Raw genomic sequence first — 18,639 nt, 5'->3', positions numbered from 1 at the left:
ATAAGAATAAGGTGTGAAATTTAATTTTCGAGCTTGGGGACAAAGATGTAATTATGCAAAAGTTTAGGGACAAAATTGTAATTTTATAAAAGTTTGAGTCGAAGCTTGTTTTAATAAATGTGAATATTAAACAAGCTCAATTTGCTGTTATAGATCAAGAAAGACGAGAAATCAACCTTAATCGGGGGAAAGAGAAGATTGAGGATTAAATTGCAAAATCTTTACATTTTGTATCGAGGTAAGTTGTATGTAATTATTACATTGTTATAATTATTTTTGTTATGTTTCGTAACAATATACGTGAAAGGTTAATATTATAATGTGTTTTGGACAAATTATAAATTTATTTGAGTAAAGATTTGAATAAGGTGTCGATGAACACGTGTGTAGTACTGTGTGGACGCTACTACGTGTATCGATAAATAATGGTCACATGTGTAGTACTAAGTGAAGGCTACTATGTGTACCGAAAAGCTTTGAGCACGTGTGTAGTACTGTGTGAATGCTACTACGTGTATCGGTAAACTATGGTTACATGTGTAGTACTAAGTGAAGGCTACAATGGGTACCGAAAAGCTTTGGTCACGTATGTAGTACTATGTGAAGGCTACTACGTGAGCCGTAAAACTTGATCACGTGTGTAGTACTATGTGAAGGCTACTACGGGAGCCGTAAAACTTGATCATGTGTATAGTACTATGTGAAGGCTACTACGTGAACTGTAAAACTGATCACGTGTGTAGTACTATGTGAAGGCTACTACGTGTATCGAATGATAAAAAATAATATGAGTTGTACTGTGTGAAAATCTCCGAATATTTTTTTAAACCGTCATGATGATGAAATATGAGTATGTGATCAGAATGTAATAAGTTGTGAAAAGTGATTGAAGTGATGAAGTTTGTGTTGTGTTATAAAATAAATGGTTATAGTGCTATGTGAATAAGGAATATTGGAATAGAACAGATTTGGACAGTGACGGTGATGTTAGTTTGAAAAATCACCAAAAACTATAGAAATTGAGTTAGAGGCTAAATAATATATGAAATTGAAGCTGAACGAGTCTATTTTCATATGGAAGAAACAAAGTAAGCAAAGGAGTTGTATATTTGGGGATATTTAAACTTTATTGAGACAGGGTTGGGTTGATTTCGAAATCCCCTATTCCATCTTTGGAAAATCACCAAAATTTTTAAAAAAATAATTATGGCTTGAAATTTACATTCTTGAATTCCTTAATGAGTCTACTTTTAAGAGAAAGAAACGAGAACATTGTTTGAATTTTTACAAAGAGTAAAATAAATTTTAGTGATGAGAGGTCAGAAGTGTCAAACAGTGAAATAGGGGAATATTTAGAGAATAAACTGTACTAATTTACTGAACAAAAATTCTGAAAATTTTATGATAATAAGGTATATGAGTCTAGTTTCAGAGAAAATTTACAGATCTTAATTTTGAGTTCTGTAGCTCCGGATAAAAATAATTTAGCGACTGTAATGCAGAAAAACAGTTTGCTGGAAGTTGACTAAATGATAGATTTATGTGTGGTATAAATTATATAATATATGATATTATTCTAGAAATTTATTTATCAATTACATACATACTTACTAAGCTATAAGCTTACTCCTCTTATTTTTCCTTTGTTTTATAGTGATATTAATCAGCTCGAATTGGATGAGTCGAACATCATCCTCACTATCATCATCAACTCTTGGGTATTTTGCAACCAATCCTTTTGAAAAATGACATGTATAGATGACTTAATGCAATGTAGTATAAACTTATATATAAATGTATAAAATGTGGTTTGGTTTAAAATGTTAGTATCTATAATTGATGAATTATTTCCTAAATCTATTGTCCATATAGTTTAGGATGTTATGAATGGATTAATCGTGTCTGAATATATGATTGTATTTGGTTGAAATATTGATGTTGCTTGAGATTGTGTTTCAAAAATTTGCAGGAGGAATTGAATATTTATGAAAAGAAACTATGTCAAAATTTTTGTAAAAAAAAATAATTTGATCGTTTGATAACACTTCTTACCTTGTTTCAACGATGAATACGGGTACGAGGTGTTACACCACCTCTTTTCTTGTGTAATTAATTTCATTAAGCCTCCCCAATTTTTCTCATTTTCAATTTAGTCCTCAATTTCAAGGTTTCTTAACCATGCATCTTCTTAAAAATAATCCAAACCCTATTAAAAGCCCGATAATTCCTAAAAAACTTCAAAAGTAACTTTTAACTTTGAAAATTCGATTTTGGTATTCAATTCGTAATTTGATTGTCAATAAACTTCGTAGTATTTAACTAAAATTTCATGAAATCTAACATCAAGAATTTCGGATCATAACAACTTAATTCGGAATGACACAAATTGTATATCAAATTTTTGGAACCTCACAGAAATAATGCCATTTTGGACCTAGCCGAAGTGTCAAAGCAGAAGATGGAAGGAAGAGAACATATGGTGAAAGCACTTGTAAAGTCCCTTTATTATAATTGAATCAAATTAATCCATTTACAAATAAATTTATTAATTTATTTTATATTATTAAAAGGGATTAAATAAACCCCAATTTGTAATAAAGTATCTACAGTTAAAAATGATAAGAAATATCTTTTTTACAGTTTAACTTTAAATATAAAATTTTGAGAATCATAAAATTCAAAATACTTACTTTGTTAATAATAAATGACAATTTTGAAACAATAAATATCAATACTATTGAAATATAGACTTATTAAATTTTTTAATAATATAAAAATTAAATTATTTAATCAGGTAGATTCATCCAAAACTTACAATACAATACATAAATAAATAAAAGTCATAACGGACGTCTTCTAGTGTCGGTATAGATATTTTTTTCTGAATGCCCTTCTGGTGTCGGTTGAATAAAAAAGGGTAGAGATGATTAACATCATTATGGAGTTTGTATGTTTGCTCTCGTTAGAATTATACGTTCAAACAAAATTAAAAGTTGAAGTTATTTATGAAAATAATTTATTAAATAATTCATATTTTGGCCAAAAATAAATAGTTCATTTATTCGACATAAAGAGAATTTTTTAATAGTAATTTATATTTAAAGGAACATAAATTTATCACAAAAAAACTAACAATACCTTTAATAAATATTCCGGTGCCTCAATTAAATCTAGATAATAAATTTAATTTAATCCCGCTTAATCAATGAATGATGAAAATTATCTTCGATATATAAACCTAATTTATTCTAGTAGTTAAAATTTTATTCTCTTCAACCGATTTTTCCCAAATCTTAAAATTTACAATTTTAATAACATTGTTAATTCAAAGCAATTTTATTAAAAATAAGAGAAAGCAGAGAAATGCAAAGCATGTGTTAAAACCTAGATAATTAGGTTACATCTTACCTACCGTTAGTTGAAATGTGGAATGCAATAATAATAATAATAATAATAATAATAATAATAATAATAAGATTTCGGTTTGGCTGTCGTTACGGCAAACTGGTTGGCTGTCGTTGTCCCTTAGACTTTGTATTGTTTTCAGTTTCATCAACCGCGCCTAATATTAATATATATTTTTATTTATATCTTGTGACTTCTTAATTCAGTTTTTTAATTGGTTTGAAGATTACAAAAGACGGAAATTTTGTAAATTAAGTAAATGTTAAATAATCAAAAATAAGATTTTTTAATAAATTAATAATTAATAGTAAATAATAATAAGGTGTATGATTGGGTACAGCAAAGCAACCGTCCAAATCATACAGCTCAAAAATTACCATCCGAATCTCTGAATAGTCATTAACTCATAACTCAAGTCCACTTTGGAAAACCAATAAAGAAAGCACCTACTGCCTACTTATACACATTTTATTTATCAAACACACCTTCCGCTTCGTCTTGGTAGATCAGATCTGTCGGTGCTCCTGCATTTTCCGCCCACTACTCCTCCAAATCCTCATCATGTACGGCAGAGATCCGTGGGGAGGTCCCCTGGAGATAAACGCCACTGATTCTGCCACTGACGACGACAGGAGCAGGAATCTGCAGGACCTGGATAGGGCTGCACTCTCTCGCCCCTTGGACGAGACTCAGCAAAGCTGGCTGCTTGGCCCCGGGGAGCAAAAGAAGAAGAAGAAGTACGTCGATCTCGGATGTATCATTGTGAGCCGCAAGATCTTTGTATGGACCGTGGGGACCCTGCTCGTCTCCGCCCTCCTGGCCGGACTCATCACCCTCATCGTCAAGACTGTCCCACGTCATCACCACCGCCACTCTCCGCCCGATAACTACACTCTGGCTCTTCACAAGGCGCTCATGTTCTTTAATGCTCAGCGTTGTACGTTTTCTCTCCCCTTCGTTTAGTTTTTTTCTTTTCTTCTCTTTTTAGCTTCAATTTATGTTATTTAGATTCAACTTCTATACGATCCCATCCCATTTAAGCAAAATGGAAATAAACATGATTACTAAATTGAGTATTTATTAGATTCACGTGTCTAATCAACCCTGCATTATAGAACATGATAATAGCAGTAGATACATACAATTTACTGATTGTGTATCGTTGAATTATTTATAATCCTTATAAATATGAATCCACTGTAGCTGGAAAGCTGCCCAAGCATAATAATGTGTCGTGGAGAGGGAACTCGGGCCTCCAAGATGGCAAATCCGATCCCTCCGTTTTGATGAAAGATCTGGTCGGCGGATATTACGATGCTGGAGATGCTATCAAGTTTAACTTTCCTGCATCCTTTTCAATGACTATGTTGAGCTGGAGTGTCATCGAATACAGTGCTAAATACGAGGCTGCCGGTGAGCTCAATCATGTTAAAGAGATCATCAAATGGGGTACTGATTATCTTCTCAAGACCTTCAACAATACTGCTGATACCATTGACAGGATTGCAGCGCAGGTATAATTTTATTGTTATACTTTGTGTTAATCCTATTGCTACCATATTAGCAATCGACCATAATACTAATGCTATTCCTTTTTTTATTCTTCTTCTTTTGCCCATTATCATATGCTAACTTATGGATTCACAGGTAGGGATAGGAGATACATCTGGAGGAAGTTCAGCCCCAAATGATCATTATTGCTGGATGCGCCCTGAGGACATTGATTACCCCCGTCCTGTATATGAATGTCATAGTTGCTCCGATCTTGCTGCTGAAATGGCTGCTGCTTTGGCTTCTGCTTCCATCGTTTTCAAAGACAACAAAGCATACTCTCAAAAGCTTGTCCATGGTGCCCGAACACTCTTTAAGTTTGCTAGGGATCAAAGAGGCAGATATAGTGCTGGTGGTTCTGACCCTGCCCTCTTTTATAATTCCTCAAGTTACTGGGATGAGTTTGTTTGGGGTGGAGCCTGGTTATACTATGCCACTGGGAATTCATCCTATCTTCAGTTAGCTACTCATCCTAAACTTGCCAAGCATGCTGGTGCTTTCTGGGGCGGCCCAGATTATGGTGTTCTTAGCTGGGATAATAAGCTTGCCGGTGCTCAGGTAACTCTTGTGCTTGTCTTTCTAATTCTATTCCTTGTATGGCTTTCTGCTATGTTCTGATTATTTGATATAAAGACATTTTCCCAGCTAAAGTTAACTTGGAATTTGTTAAATTTCTTGGTTCAATCAATTATCTTTCTTTTAAGGCATCTGTAAAATTTCATCCAGTTTTCTCCCTTATGTTCGTAGTATGACTCAATATTGAATTTCAATTTCATTAACAACTTGTTTATCTTCTATATTGTGTAGTCTCAACTTTATTTGAAGCAACGCCGCCACTCATCAGTTATCTCGTATCTTGTAGCCTCCTTGTCTTTTCTAGCCTAAACTATTTGTATTGTATGATATTTACAATCACACATTTTCAGGATCATATTTACTAGTTTCAAGGCTGTTAAAGTTGCTACTTGGATATGCAATCTATTTAGATGGGCCAATTATCCATCTATTTTTGCAGCAACTGTATTGTACTTGCCACAATTTGCCTCTAGCCTAGGGTTATTAATTTTGTGATTGTCTATCTACAGGCTTCTTGGAAATAGCTTCCTTGTTCGTTGCTAATGTAACCAAATTTGTGTTTTAGGTGCTTCTGAGCCGATTGAGATTGTTTTTGAGTCCTGGGTATCCATATGAGGAAATATTGAGTACGTTTCATAATCAAACCAGCATAATTATGTGCTCATTCCTTCCAGTTTTCACTAGCTTTAATAGAACAAAAGGTAAACTTATCTGCTCTTTTTGTTGACCATGTAATACTCAAATGTGTTGGTTATTTTCTTTTCCATGATCATGTTAACTTTGGATATAATACAGGAGGTTTGATTCAGTTAAACCATGGAAGGCCTCAGCCACTGCAATACGTAGTCAATGCAGCCTTCTTAGCCGCCCTATATAGTGATTATCTTGATGCTGCTGATACACCTGGATGGTATTGTGGTCCCAATTTCTATTCAACTGATGTCCTGCGTGAATTTGCCAAAACCCAGGTATGTTGTAGGCTGTTCTTTTTCGAACCATAGTTTAGGGGACATACTAAGGCATGGTGGCCAATAATTCTGTTTTATGCCTGTCATTTTGTTCAGATTGATTATATCCTTGGCAAAAATCCTCGAAAAATGAGCTATGTTGTGGGCTTTGGTAACCATTATCCAAAGCATGTTCACCATAGAGGTGCATCTATCCCTAAGAATAAGATCAAATATAACTGTAAAGGGGGATGGAAATGGAGGGATACGTCAAAACCAAACCCCAACACACTTGTGGGAGCCATGGTAGCTGGACCTGACAAGCATGATGGGTTTCGTGATGTTCGCACCAACTACAACTACACGGAGCCAACTCTAGCAGGCAACGCAGGGTTGGTTGCTGCACTCGTGGCATTGTCTGGTGACAAGGCAACCGGGATTGACAAGAATACCATTTTTTCTGCAGTTCCACCAATGTTTCCCACACCACCACCACCTCCGGCACCTTGGAAACCATGAAAACTTTTTGATCTTTCTTCTGTCCATGTGTGACTTACAGTCTGATGATTTTGGAATTAGTTTTTGGTACGTAAATGACCTTGGAAGTGTAAGTAACGCAAAAAGGCAAGACAGGAGATGAGTGATGAGACAACCTGCACAAAACTGGTGGTGGTTCGTCTGTCAGATTGGGGAGTCAGACAAGCATTCAAACATTGATAATTTGTATATGAAGTCTATTTGGATTTTGTGGTATACAGACAGACGGAGTGCATGTATGATATTAATGTTGTATTATTTGAAACACACCAATATCCATTGACAATAAATTTGTGTTTAATTGTTGCAGAAATCTGGCCTTTGCTATTACCTCTTTCATGGCTTTCCTTATTTCTTTGTTCTTTCATGGGTTTTGCTTTTTATAGCAAAGAAAGTAGAGTTAGAGTTGTAAATGTTTGTTCTCCGCTTGAATTTTAAATGTAAATGATGAGTTATTTGATTTAATGTGAAAAAGCTTTGCTTAAGTCTGAAAACAGCATTGGTTATTAAGTTGGTAGCTGTGTTGCAACGAAACTACATCTTGAGTTGAGGGAGGCTCGAGTGATTCCTACATATTTTTTCTTCTTTGCCCATTCCTATGCATGTTAGATTAAGTTTGAAGTACTAACGTGAAATTATTTTATGAATATTTTCCACCACATTATTTATGATTCTTTCCAATAATTTAATGATATTTTAGTAATTTTTTTCATGTCATATAATTTTGGTAATTTTTTTAAACTTGAACCAAAATCCTAAACCCCAAACTCAGAAACTTGAACACTAAATTTTGAAAACGAACCTTAAATCCTAAATCTTGAACCTCAAACTTCGAATCCAAACTCGAACCTTGAACCCCAAACTTTGAATCTTAAATTTTCCAAACCTCGAACCTGAACCCGAGATTTAGGGTTGGAGGTTCGAGGTAAAATTTTTTCTAAATTTATGTGTTAATAACATAAAAAATTGTTGAAATGTCATCAAATAAGTGAAAAGAGACCATGACTATAGGAGAAGGGTCCATAAAATAATTTCTACCTTCAAATATATTCAAACCCAAATTCTATTTAATTTTTACAATGTTTTGAAATAATTATTCCATAGAATAAAGTTTCCGAAACTTAAAAATAAATAGCTTCGAAGGCCCAAAGAAGAATAAGCCCTTAAAAGAAATAAAGGTTGTCAAATGGACAAATTGTAAACCTAACAAAGAGTAAGTCAATAAACATTGAGTCTATAAGTAAGCATAAACTTACTAAATAAAAACATATCAAACAATAAATATAGTCTTTGAGATAAATAAAGATGCTCCAATCAATTAGGTAATAATTACAAAAATAACACATTAACCAATTAAGATAGGAGCATACACACATGTGAAGGCTTAGATAAGGAGCAACGAAAAAGTTGAAAAAGTATTGTAAACATTTTCATTAATGAATAAAACTACGATCTTTTTTGCTCACTTATTTTTTTGTTATTTTATTCTTTTTCTTTATTTCATAACATGTTACCAATATGGTATTTTTTTATCGTCTTCTAAGCTTTTATCTTTAAGTTCCATTTGAATTCCAATCTTTAGATAAAATTGTATTTATTTCGAACCCATTCCTCCAAACTCGAGGATTTTCTCTTAACCGCTCACTTGACCTAAGGTTTTAGACATTACACTTGAGAAAATCTATAAAACGTCTTTATGTCTAACATTCGGGAAAAAAAAACCCAACCAATTTTGAGGTGTAGGATTCAATCTTGCAACCTTCGTAAATCAAAGGTGATCCTTACCATTGTTGTTGTTTTACGTCAGTAAGTATATAAAACTAATAGTCACTGCAGAGAAAGAAAAAAAAGATTCTCGTTGAACCCCATGTGATGGTTTGATGGTTTAAGGTGTTCACCGCTCTAGGTGTGACTTGAATTTGAGTCACACTAGTTACATTTGTTATTCGGGCTTTGCCCTGTTATTATAATTCACTAAAAAAGTTCTCGTTACTGCCATCAAAACTTACCACCAACATTTTACCACTTGATTGATACAACTTTAACATTATTTGTGAAAAACCTATAGAAGGCAATCAAATCTAGACTAATAATAATAATAATAATCTCAAATCAGATTTATTCTCTAAGGTGAGACGTAATATGTAGGGATTTTCAAGAAGATTTTCTTTTAAATATTTTCTTTTAAAATTTACTTTAATTTTAATTTATGATTAATTATGATTGATTTGATTTACTTATTGTAATAGGCCCACTTTGCCCGGGCCCAATATCATTAAGAAATAAAGACCAAAAAATAATTAAATATCCCAAAATGTCCATTTACAGAAATTTAAACCCAGATCATTAAACCCAAAATTCAAGCCCAAATCCGCTACCCTAACCCGAAGCCTGATTCAGCCCAATTAGCCCATCTGGAAAGAGTATTCCAGAAATCACTAGGGCTTCTGGAACCCTTCAGCCGCCGCTGCCATGCATGGGCTCCCTTTCGAGCCACTCCTCACGCGCGTGATGCCTTCGCCCGCCACGCATGCCTCCGTACGGCCACCTCCATACACCAGCTGGCCTTTGTACCTACAAAGAAGACGAAAACAACAGCAAATAGGAAAATAACAGATAGGAAAATTGGGGGGATTGATATTTTTTTCGCTATTTTTCTTCATTTTCTCTAAATCGGGTATAAGAAGGCTATTCGGACACTGTAAAAGGGGTTAGGCATTCAATACACAGATTTTTTCGATATACAGAAATCAAAAAAAGTTCCAAAAGGTGATTTCCCCAGTTTTTTTCTGGTTACAATTTCGGTTTCTTTTTTTCTTTTCTCTTCTACGTTCAATCTTTAGTTTTTTTTAAAGCGAGAAAACGATAAAGAGAGGAGGAAAGCGTACCTGGCAGAGGGATTCCGGCCTCCTCCGTCGTCATCGGAGAGTAGGTCGGAATCGGAGACTCTCCGCAGGCCCCCTGGTACGCAGAACGGCGCAAACGGATGGGGGGCTGTTGATTTCTGATGCGGCGTAGAGCCCTTCTTTAGCTTAGGTTTTTCTTATTTTAAATGATAGGTTTTAGGTTTTTAGATTTTAAGTATCTGATTTCAAAACGCTGCCGTTCAGAGCCAATACAATGGCACTGAAACGGCACCGTTTCATAGACCCGATCTAAGTGGTGACCCGGTCCGGGAAGGATCCGCGTTTCATGGAATCGTTTGGCCTATTTATGCCCCGAGCCCCTCTTAGTTTGAATTAGTCTTAATTCGGTTACTTTAGTTCTTTTAATTTATACTGCGTATTTAATTTTGTTTGCATGTTGATCCAAAGTAAAGTGACACCGTTTTACGCCTGATTGCTATTATACTATTGTTTGCGCGAAATTGCTGATTGAGTCCCTTAAGATTGAAAATGATTTCATTTCGGTATAACTGTTTTAATTTTAATAGTGTTTAATTTTATTATAGTTTAAAATATAATAAATCATTATTTTAACTTGTATTTTATGTTTAAATTCGTTTTTGCACTAATATTTGGGGTTTATTATTTTCTTTTATCTTTTTTAATTTTAATTAAAATTTGATTTAAAATCCATTAATTATTGTTTTCAATTATAAAAAAAGGGGTCTTTACATAATAAAATTCGATTTCAAAAGTTTTTATGAATCAACTTTATATTCATTATTTCTAGTATTATTTTAAATTTTAGCTTAATACTACTTTCAAATTTGCTTTTAATGCATATATATTTTAAAAATGATACCTAAATCCCTTCAAATTGTTATATTTAAATACATCCTAAACTCATTAAATATTATATCATTTTTTACATATATATATACCCTTTTAATTTTCCATATGGTTGTAAATTTTATCATTTATTAATACCCATTGTGGTAGATTAGACATAATTATATATTTAGATATTGTATAATGTGAGTAAATTATTGTTGCCATTGTATTTGTATTTATTTGTTGCTCATTTGACTACATCTTAGTTTATGTTTGAATTATCATTCATCGTTTTACATTACGTTATCAAACTTTGCACCTTTGTCATGCTATTTCATATAAAAAAAGCCTAGTATTTATGATCTTTGAGAAAATTGAGCCCTAATGTATTGGGTTCCAATTTTCCTCGTTGAATCCAAATAATCGAAAGTTTTCTTTAATCAATATACATAAAACTCATTTTCGAGAATTCGATAAGTCGTGTCCTAATGTATTGGATGTGATGCGTCGATTTCTCGAAATAAGTTTTTTTTAAGAAAATAATCAATGCAATATTCAATGCTCGAAACTTTGAGAAATCGTGCCCTAATGTATTGGGTTTCAATGTTTTCATTAGACTTAAAGCAATTGAATATCCTTTTAAATCTCACCTCGCAAATTTTGAAATGCAAAGGACAAACTTATTCTCGAGGACTAAAAATGTCGTGCCCTAACGTATTGGGTGTGCCATTTTATTACTCTAAGATAAGGAGGTCTTTGGTATTCGCATCGATTTATCCATGCATCTTTTAGGAAATTAGTAAGAAAGGGGAAGGTTCATATTTTAAAAGGTTTTCCAAAGTTTTAACACTAAGACATAAAATGATCAATTTGGTACCAATTTTGGGCGTTACGAGGGTGCTAACCCTTCCTCGTGCGTAACCGACTCCCGAACCTTTTTTTCTTCTCAAAATTCGTAGACCTAAAATTATTTTCAAGGTGATCCGATCACATCTCAATAAAAGATCGGTGGCGACTCCTGTTTCTATTTTCAAAGTCGATCCCCATTTTTCAATTTTAAAAGATGGTTCCGACAGCTTGGCGACTCCGCTGGGGACGATTAGAGAGTCAGGCTATAAAATTGATTGTTTTTTTGTCTTATTATCGAGATTTGATTTAAAAAATTTACGATCTTTTCTTTGCACTTGCTTGCATGATTATTGTAAATTGAGTTGTATATTTTGGCATCATATTGCATAAGACATTTTAGTCTTGTCCTCTTAAGTGGAAGTGAGAAACTAGTCCTTCGTGAGGTTTTCACCTCCGTGCAGGATAGTGGATCACTTCCGGGATACATCCATACCTATGTTTTCGTGAGATTTTCATCTCCGTGCAGTCATAGGGAAATGTGTTCCCCTAAACTGAACTCGGTCCATATGAGCCTATAATGGGTGAGGATCGAGGAATCTATTGGTTCGGGTGTCTCGACTTTAGAACCAAGCTGCATGTAGAGAGACCTAGGAGCCCATCCTTGATTATACTACGGAAACCCTAGCAATTGCCCTGATAGGTGTTTAATTTTTGTACTTACTTAAAGTTGCGTTTTTTTGTGTTGCACTAACTTATGTTTTTATGTTTGCATGTCATTTCATATACAAAAGAGTGTTGATTCAGGTTTGATTACTAAGTTAGAAAGCTTGGCATGGAGAACGGATTTCTTGATAAAGTATAGGACAATGCTGCTGTCTGTGTATGGTCAGAGAAAACACAATCAGAAAAAGGAGATAGTCTAGCCGGGGGTATACATCAGAGTTATGGGACTACACATGTATCAGTGTGACGCAAATAGCCTTCAGGAATTAAAGGTAATATGGGACCATTGGAATGAAAAAACCAAGCAATTGTTTAACTCAAGTTATGGAGATTTACCGCATTTACTCGACATTGAGGTAGATGTGCATTTGTTCCGGGCCATCGCTCAGTTTTGGAACCCCGCATATGATTGCTTTACCTTTTGTGGGGTTGATTTGGTACCCACTATAGAAGAATATATAGCTTTGCTACGTTGTCCAAAGATCCAGGTTGATAAAATATACTCTAGGGTCGTTAATGTTCCGACCTTTATAAAGAAGTTGATGAACATCACTGGAATGAGTGAGCAATGGGTCACGGCACGGATCAAGCAGAAGGGGGAAAGCAAATGTATCCCTTGGAAAAGCCTGCAGGAGTTGATTTTGGGGCACCCTGATACGAGGAAAAGGGTCGATACCTTTGCTCTAAGCATTTATGGGCTAGTAATTTTCCCTAAGGCACTAGGGCACGTAGATGAGGCAACCTCTGATCTCTTTGACCGACTTGATAAGAGAGTTACACCTGTTCCAGCAATTTTGGCAGAAACCTTCAGGTCATTAAATGCGTGTCGAAGGGCAGGGGAAGGCAGATTCATTGGGTGTGTGCAACTTCTACTGGCATGGTTCTATAGTCATTTTTGGAAAGTTGATAAGGTTTCGTATCGAGTTTTTTCTGAAAATTATTCGCTGTTAAAGGAGATAGCAGCTACACCAAGGAGAAATGACATCTCGGAAGAGAAATGGCTGCTCATTCTTCAGAATCTTCGTGAAGAGGACGTTGAGTGGAGAGCCCCATGGTTGCTTCCGGATGAAATCTTGTACCGATGTGGTAACTTTGATTGGGTCCCGTTACTTGGAATTTGGGGAGCGATTGGTTATGCTCCATTGTTGGTGCTAAGACAGTACAGGTCAAGGCAGTTTATACCTGCAACCCAAGGCTTAGCTGAGTTCAAATTCTCATATAGAGACAATGGATATAAAAATAAGATTCGAGAGATAACCAATGCATGGGACCAGACTTGACGGATGAAGAGATTAGTCGTAAGCCCGATGATGACTCCTGAATATAATGATTGGTGCGTCAGAAGAATCAATGATAACATCCCAAGGCCAAGTCAAGGAGATAGTCAGTCAATAGAAGAACATTTGCGGGTTGTTCCCTCCGAACTAGAAATTATGAAACACGATTTTGAGAAGAGGAATGCAGAGCTTGAAAAAAGGATCGAGCAGTTGGAAGAAGAAAAGATGCACTTAGGATTAGACGTGGATGTTCAAAAGTTACAGACAGAGAAGTTAAGAAAGGGAAAGAATAAGGCTGAGGAAGACTTGGATAGTTTGAAGACAGACTACAAGAAGTTGAGGCTATCAATAAGAACCGTTGGGCTAGGAAAAACTCCAGAGCAATGGCGCCAAGAGATTCGGGAAGAAAAGATCAGGGCTGATGGATGGGAAAAGAAATTTCGAGAGGTTCAGACACGAAATGGAGCTCTAGAAAGGAGTTTATCAGAGAGCTAAAAGGAAAAATGCGAATTAAAGGATAGAGTGGTTTAGTTGGAAAGATCTCTCCATCAGTATCGAAGTCAAAATTTCGTGATGAAATTAAGGGCGAGCTTGGGAAAAATCGAAGAAATGAAAGGAAGAATAGAAGAATTGGAATCGACATTGCGAAGTTGTGAGATCCGGACTGAGTACTTGGAAACCAATAAAAGTCGTCAGAATGAGCAACTTTACTGTCTTCAGAATTAGGTTGAAAATAGAGATCGTATCATGGGTGAAGCCGTGGTTCAGATCTGGGAGGTAGCTAATCACCTGCAGACTTTGGCGGTACAGGCCGATGCACTGAGCGTCAAGTGTGAACTGGAATCAACTCGAGAATAGGAATTAGCTTCATTACTTAGGAAAATTAAAGCTCTGAGCATTAGGGCAAGAGCATATATGTAACCTGTTTTATGTAAAGAATTTTATTTTCTAGTGAAAGTTTTCTAAATGAAATTGAATCAGAATCGACGCCTCTTTGCATTCATGCATCGCATTACATTGAATCATATGCATTAAGGTCCATTGAAAGAACCTAATTGATTAATCATTACAGTTAATCTGGAAACTAACAAAAACTCATCAACCAAACACCGCTACGGTACCCGTGCAAAATAAAAAATTATGGATCAACGATTGGAAAAGTTGGAGTGACTTCAAAAGGAAATGCAAGATCAGTTACAGATACAAATGAAGGAACAATTGGAAAAAATTCAACATGACATGACAGAAAAGATGCTGGAGACTCAAAAAGATATGATGACTGAGCTGACGCAATTATTAAAAGGATTAAATAAGGGGAAAGGCCCTATGATCAATGATGAAGAAGAATACAAGACTGGACCCACCTATCCTCCAGGCTTTACGCCCCCGCATGCGCAGGTTCAGACTGAGGTGCCTCCACGTAGATCCTCTGTTTCAATAAGACCTCAACGTTTTCAAGCCGATATTCCAATACCGATGAACTCCTAAGTTGGGTCAGGTTCCAACCCTGGTGAAAACCCAGTTAATCTCGCTATCTTGGACTTCGATGAAGTAGCCGAGAAGGATAAAGAAAAAGAAGAATTACCAAAATAGTTTGAGGAGAAATGGAAGTGGATTGAGGAGAAGTTCAATGCGATAGAAAACACTGAAAGCTATCATGGAATAGATGCAAAAGATCTGAGTCTGGTCCCAGACTTGGTGCTTCCTTATAAATTTAAGATGCCGGAATTCGAGAAATATAGTGGGACCAGTTGCCCGGAGGCCCATATTACAATGTTCTGTAAGAGAATGACCGGGTACATTAACAATGATCAACTGTTAATACATTGTTTTTAGGATAGCCTCATTGGGGCGGCGTTTAAATGGTATAATCAGTTAAGCCGGGCCAAAATCAACACTTGGAGAGATTTGGCACAGGCTTTCATGAGACAGTACAGTCATGTATCTGAAATAATGTCTGATAGAATTACTTTGCAGAACTTGGAAAAGAAATCAAATGAAAGTTTTAGACAGTATGCACAGAGGTGGCGAGAGATTGCAGTTCAAGTCCAGCCACCACTTTTGGAAAAAGAAATGACGATGCTTTTCATCAACACATTGAAGGCGCCATTTATCACGCACATGCTAGGAAGTGCCTCGAAGAGTTTCGCGGATATAATTATGAATGGTGAAATGATTGAACACGCCATTAAAAGTGGAAAAATAGATGGTGGGGAGAATAGTCAAAGGTCAGCTTCAAAGAAAAGAGAAGGGGAAGTAAACAATGTGAACGCATATAGTAAATCAATTACAGTGAACCAACCAGGGAAGATGGTTGCTAACCAGCAAGGCTCATCGAAACCAGAATCGGAAACGAGGCAAAATACTGAGAAGCCTCAATTCACTCCCATTCCAATGATATATAAAGAGCTGTATCAAAAGTTATTTAATGCACATGTTGTTGCCCCTCGTTACCTGAGTCCTCTACAACCCCCGTATCCAAAATGGTATGACGCGAACGCTCAGTGTGACTACCATGCGGGGATTACAGGACACTCAATAGAAATTGTATCGCTTTCAAGAATGTTGTAGAAGGACTTATAAAATTAGTGTTGTCAAATTTGATGACTCACCCAGCACCGAGGGTCCATTGCCCTATCATGATGATAAGGGAGTGAATATGTTGAGCGTGGGTACGGGAGAAGGAGTTAAGACTGACGTCGCTGAAGTAAGAACTCCATTGAAACGGGTATGGAAGGAGATGACAAAAAGAGGGTTAGTTATTTTAGATGTGGAGGAAGGGTATGAGATGGGAAATTATTGTGAATTCTACCATAAAATAGGGCACGAAATCCAAGAATGTGAAGGATTCAGGGCTTTGGTTCAAAGTATGATGGATAACAGGGAGATGGGGTTCTATGAGGATGCGGAAGAAAGGAGGAGCATATGCGCGACAAAGTCGGGAACAGGGACCCCGAAAATAAATCATCCTGTAGTTATTATCTCATGCCCTAAGAGTAATGAGGCTAGGGCTCAAGTAACACCAAAAATTGTAATCACGAAACCGTCAAGTTTCACATATAAGGATGACAAAATGGTCCCGTGGAATTACGGATGCAATGTGACAATCTCAGGAAAGGAAGTTGAGAGCAGTATGGTAAAATAATACCAGGAAATGGGTTCCTATACACGTAATGGGAAGCGCTATGACACTTGAGTAGAATTGCCAAGAGAAATGACTTTGACGGTGGAGCAGAGGAAAGGGAAAGCGGTGGAATCTGAGCCAATGGTTAATGAACCAATAAAAGAGGAGGAAGCAAATGAGTTTTTGAAATTTTTAAAACACAGTGAATACAGTGTTGTGGAGCAACTGCACAAACAACCGGCCCGTATTTCTATATTAGCTTTGCTCCTAAGTTCGGAGGTACATCGAAATGCGCTGATGAAAGTACTAAACGAAACATATATGGTCGAGGACATCTCAGTCAATAAATTGGATCATTTGGTCAACAATATAAGTGGTGACAATTTCATCTTCTTCAACGATGACGAAATACCGTCTGGAGGTAGGGGTTCTACTAAGGCTCTACACATTACTGCCCGATGCCAGGGGGACACAATACCGGGGGTTTTGATTGATAATGGATCCGCATTGAATGTATTGCCTTTGTCCACTCTTAATCGATTACCTGTGGACAGTTCTCATATGAAACCCTGCCATAATATAATAAGGGCATTTGATGGAACAGAAAGAAGAGTTGTAGGAAGAATTGAAATACCGTTAAGAATTGGCCCAATTACTTATGAGGTGGACTTTTTAGTAATGGATATTAAGCCTTCCTACAATTGTTTATTGGGGAGACCGTGGATACACTCGGCTGGGGCAGTGCCTTCATCGTTACATCAGAAGGTGAAGCTAATATCAGAGGGTCGATTGGTGACAATAAATGCAAAGGAGGATATTATCGCAATGGTAACGGGTGATGCGCCTTATGTAGAGACCAATGATGAGGCAGTGGAATGTTCTTTCCGGTCTTTGGAATTTGTGAACGCAATGTTTATCACTGAAGGAAACAGGATCCTGGTACCAAAAATATCCAAGACTACTGAAATGGGTCTGCAGTTGTTGGTAGGAAGAGGAGCTTCGCCAAGAAAAGGGTTGGGAAAGTACTTGCAAAGAAGGGTTGAAGCACCCATGCTGAAAGGGAAGTTTGATCGTTTTGACTTAGGTTACAAGCCAGATTTGAAACAAAGGAGAAAAGAAGTGGAGAAAAGGCAAGAGAGAAGAAGGGCACGACTAAGCGGAGAGGAAGTCAAGTGGGAGCCTTTGACCTTTCCTCACATATCTGAATCATTTGTGTCAAGGGGATTTATTTACCCTGAGTGAGGGGTGTCTAGAAGTGAAGGCATTGAAGGAATGATGGAGAAAGTTCATATCAATGCTATAGAGACAGCTGAAAGAAGGTCCTTGCTGGAGATCGGCCCATACGAACCTGGGAGTGAGCTAAACAATTGGACTGCGAAAGAAATACTTGTAGTCTTTAGAGCATATGCAGAGTAATGTTCAAAACATTATTGTTGTTTTTAGCCTAAGAATGACAAGAAATCATTTGTGAAGTAGGCTTAAGTCTGAATATCTTTATCCTAATAAAATGCATTTTTGCATTCATTTCGAGCAATTATTCTTTTATTCTTTCCAAGCAAGTAAATATCTTCCATTTGATTAATTGTGTTCCAAATATTTTTTTATTTATAACCTAATCATACAAATAATTATTCATAAATTTATACTTTGCGTATTATTTGGTGTATCCCCATAGGTCTTCAGATATCAATGACATGAGTGATGTTGTTTCAAACACGGAGTCTCCTTTTGAGCAAGACATGTGTTTAGAAGGATCTCATGACTTTGAAAATGATAAAGACTGTGGTGTACCTCCGGACTTGTTGAGAATGGTGGAGCAAGAGGATAAGCGGATCCTACCTCATAAGGAATCATTAGAAATTGTGAGCCTAGAGGAAGGGAAAGAGGTGAAAATCAGAACTGATATCACTTCTAAGACGAAATATAACCTCGTT

At 36.1% G+C, this 18,639-nt stretch overlaps 2 protein-coding genes and 1 long non-coding RNA gene across 3 annotated transcripts; 2 read left to right on the top strand and 1 right to left on the bottom strand.

The window, feature by feature from the left end:
* The first annotated feature begins 3,862 nt into the window (after nucleotides 1-3,862).
* LOC105772901 (endoglucanase 25) lies at nucleotides 3,863-7,329 on the top strand. The gene is made up of 6 exons (XM_012594391.2): nucleotides 3,863-4,342; nucleotides 4,609-4,919; nucleotides 5,053-5,514; nucleotides 6,098-6,233; nucleotides 6,328-6,500; nucleotides 6,597-7,329. The coding sequence occupies exons 1-6, from the start codon at nucleotides 3,967-3,969 to the stop codon at nucleotides 6,996-6,998; spliced, it is 1,860 nt and encodes a 619-aa protein (XP_012449845.1). The 5' UTR covers nucleotides 3,863-3,966; the 3' UTR covers nucleotides 6,999-7,329.
* A 1,970-nt stretch (nucleotides 7,330-9,299) lies between these two features.
* Nucleotides 9,300-10,063, bottom strand: LOC105771525 (uncharacterized). Its single transcript, XR_001126543.2, has 2 exons — nucleotides 9,905-10,063; nucleotides 9,300-9,590 (listed from the first exon to the last, which is right to left on the bottom strand). It is a non-coding gene; the product is annotated as an uncharacterized LOC105771525 (long non-coding RNA).
* Nucleotides 10,064-12,537: 2,474 nt separating this feature from the next.
* On the top strand, nucleotides 12,538-13,584 carry LOC105771923 (uncharacterized). Its single transcript, XM_012593301.1, has one exon. It carries the CDS (start codon nucleotides 12,538-12,540, stop codon nucleotides 13,582-13,584), a length of 1,047 nt encoding a protein of 348 aa, XP_012448755.1.
* The last annotated feature ends 5,055 nt before the right edge of the window (nucleotides 13,585-18,639 follow it).

The sequence above is a fragment of the Gossypium raimondii genome, chromosome 6 (assembly GCF_025698545.1).
Source record: "Gossypium raimondii isolate GPD5lz chromosome 6, ASM2569854v1, whole genome shotgun sequence".
In the NCBI taxonomy this organism is placed as follows: domain Eukaryota; kingdom Viridiplantae; phylum Streptophyta; class Magnoliopsida; order Malvales; family Malvaceae; genus Gossypium; species Gossypium raimondii.
Note: the sequence above shows the minus strand (reverse complement) of the source record. Positions and strands in the feature narration are given on the sequence as shown.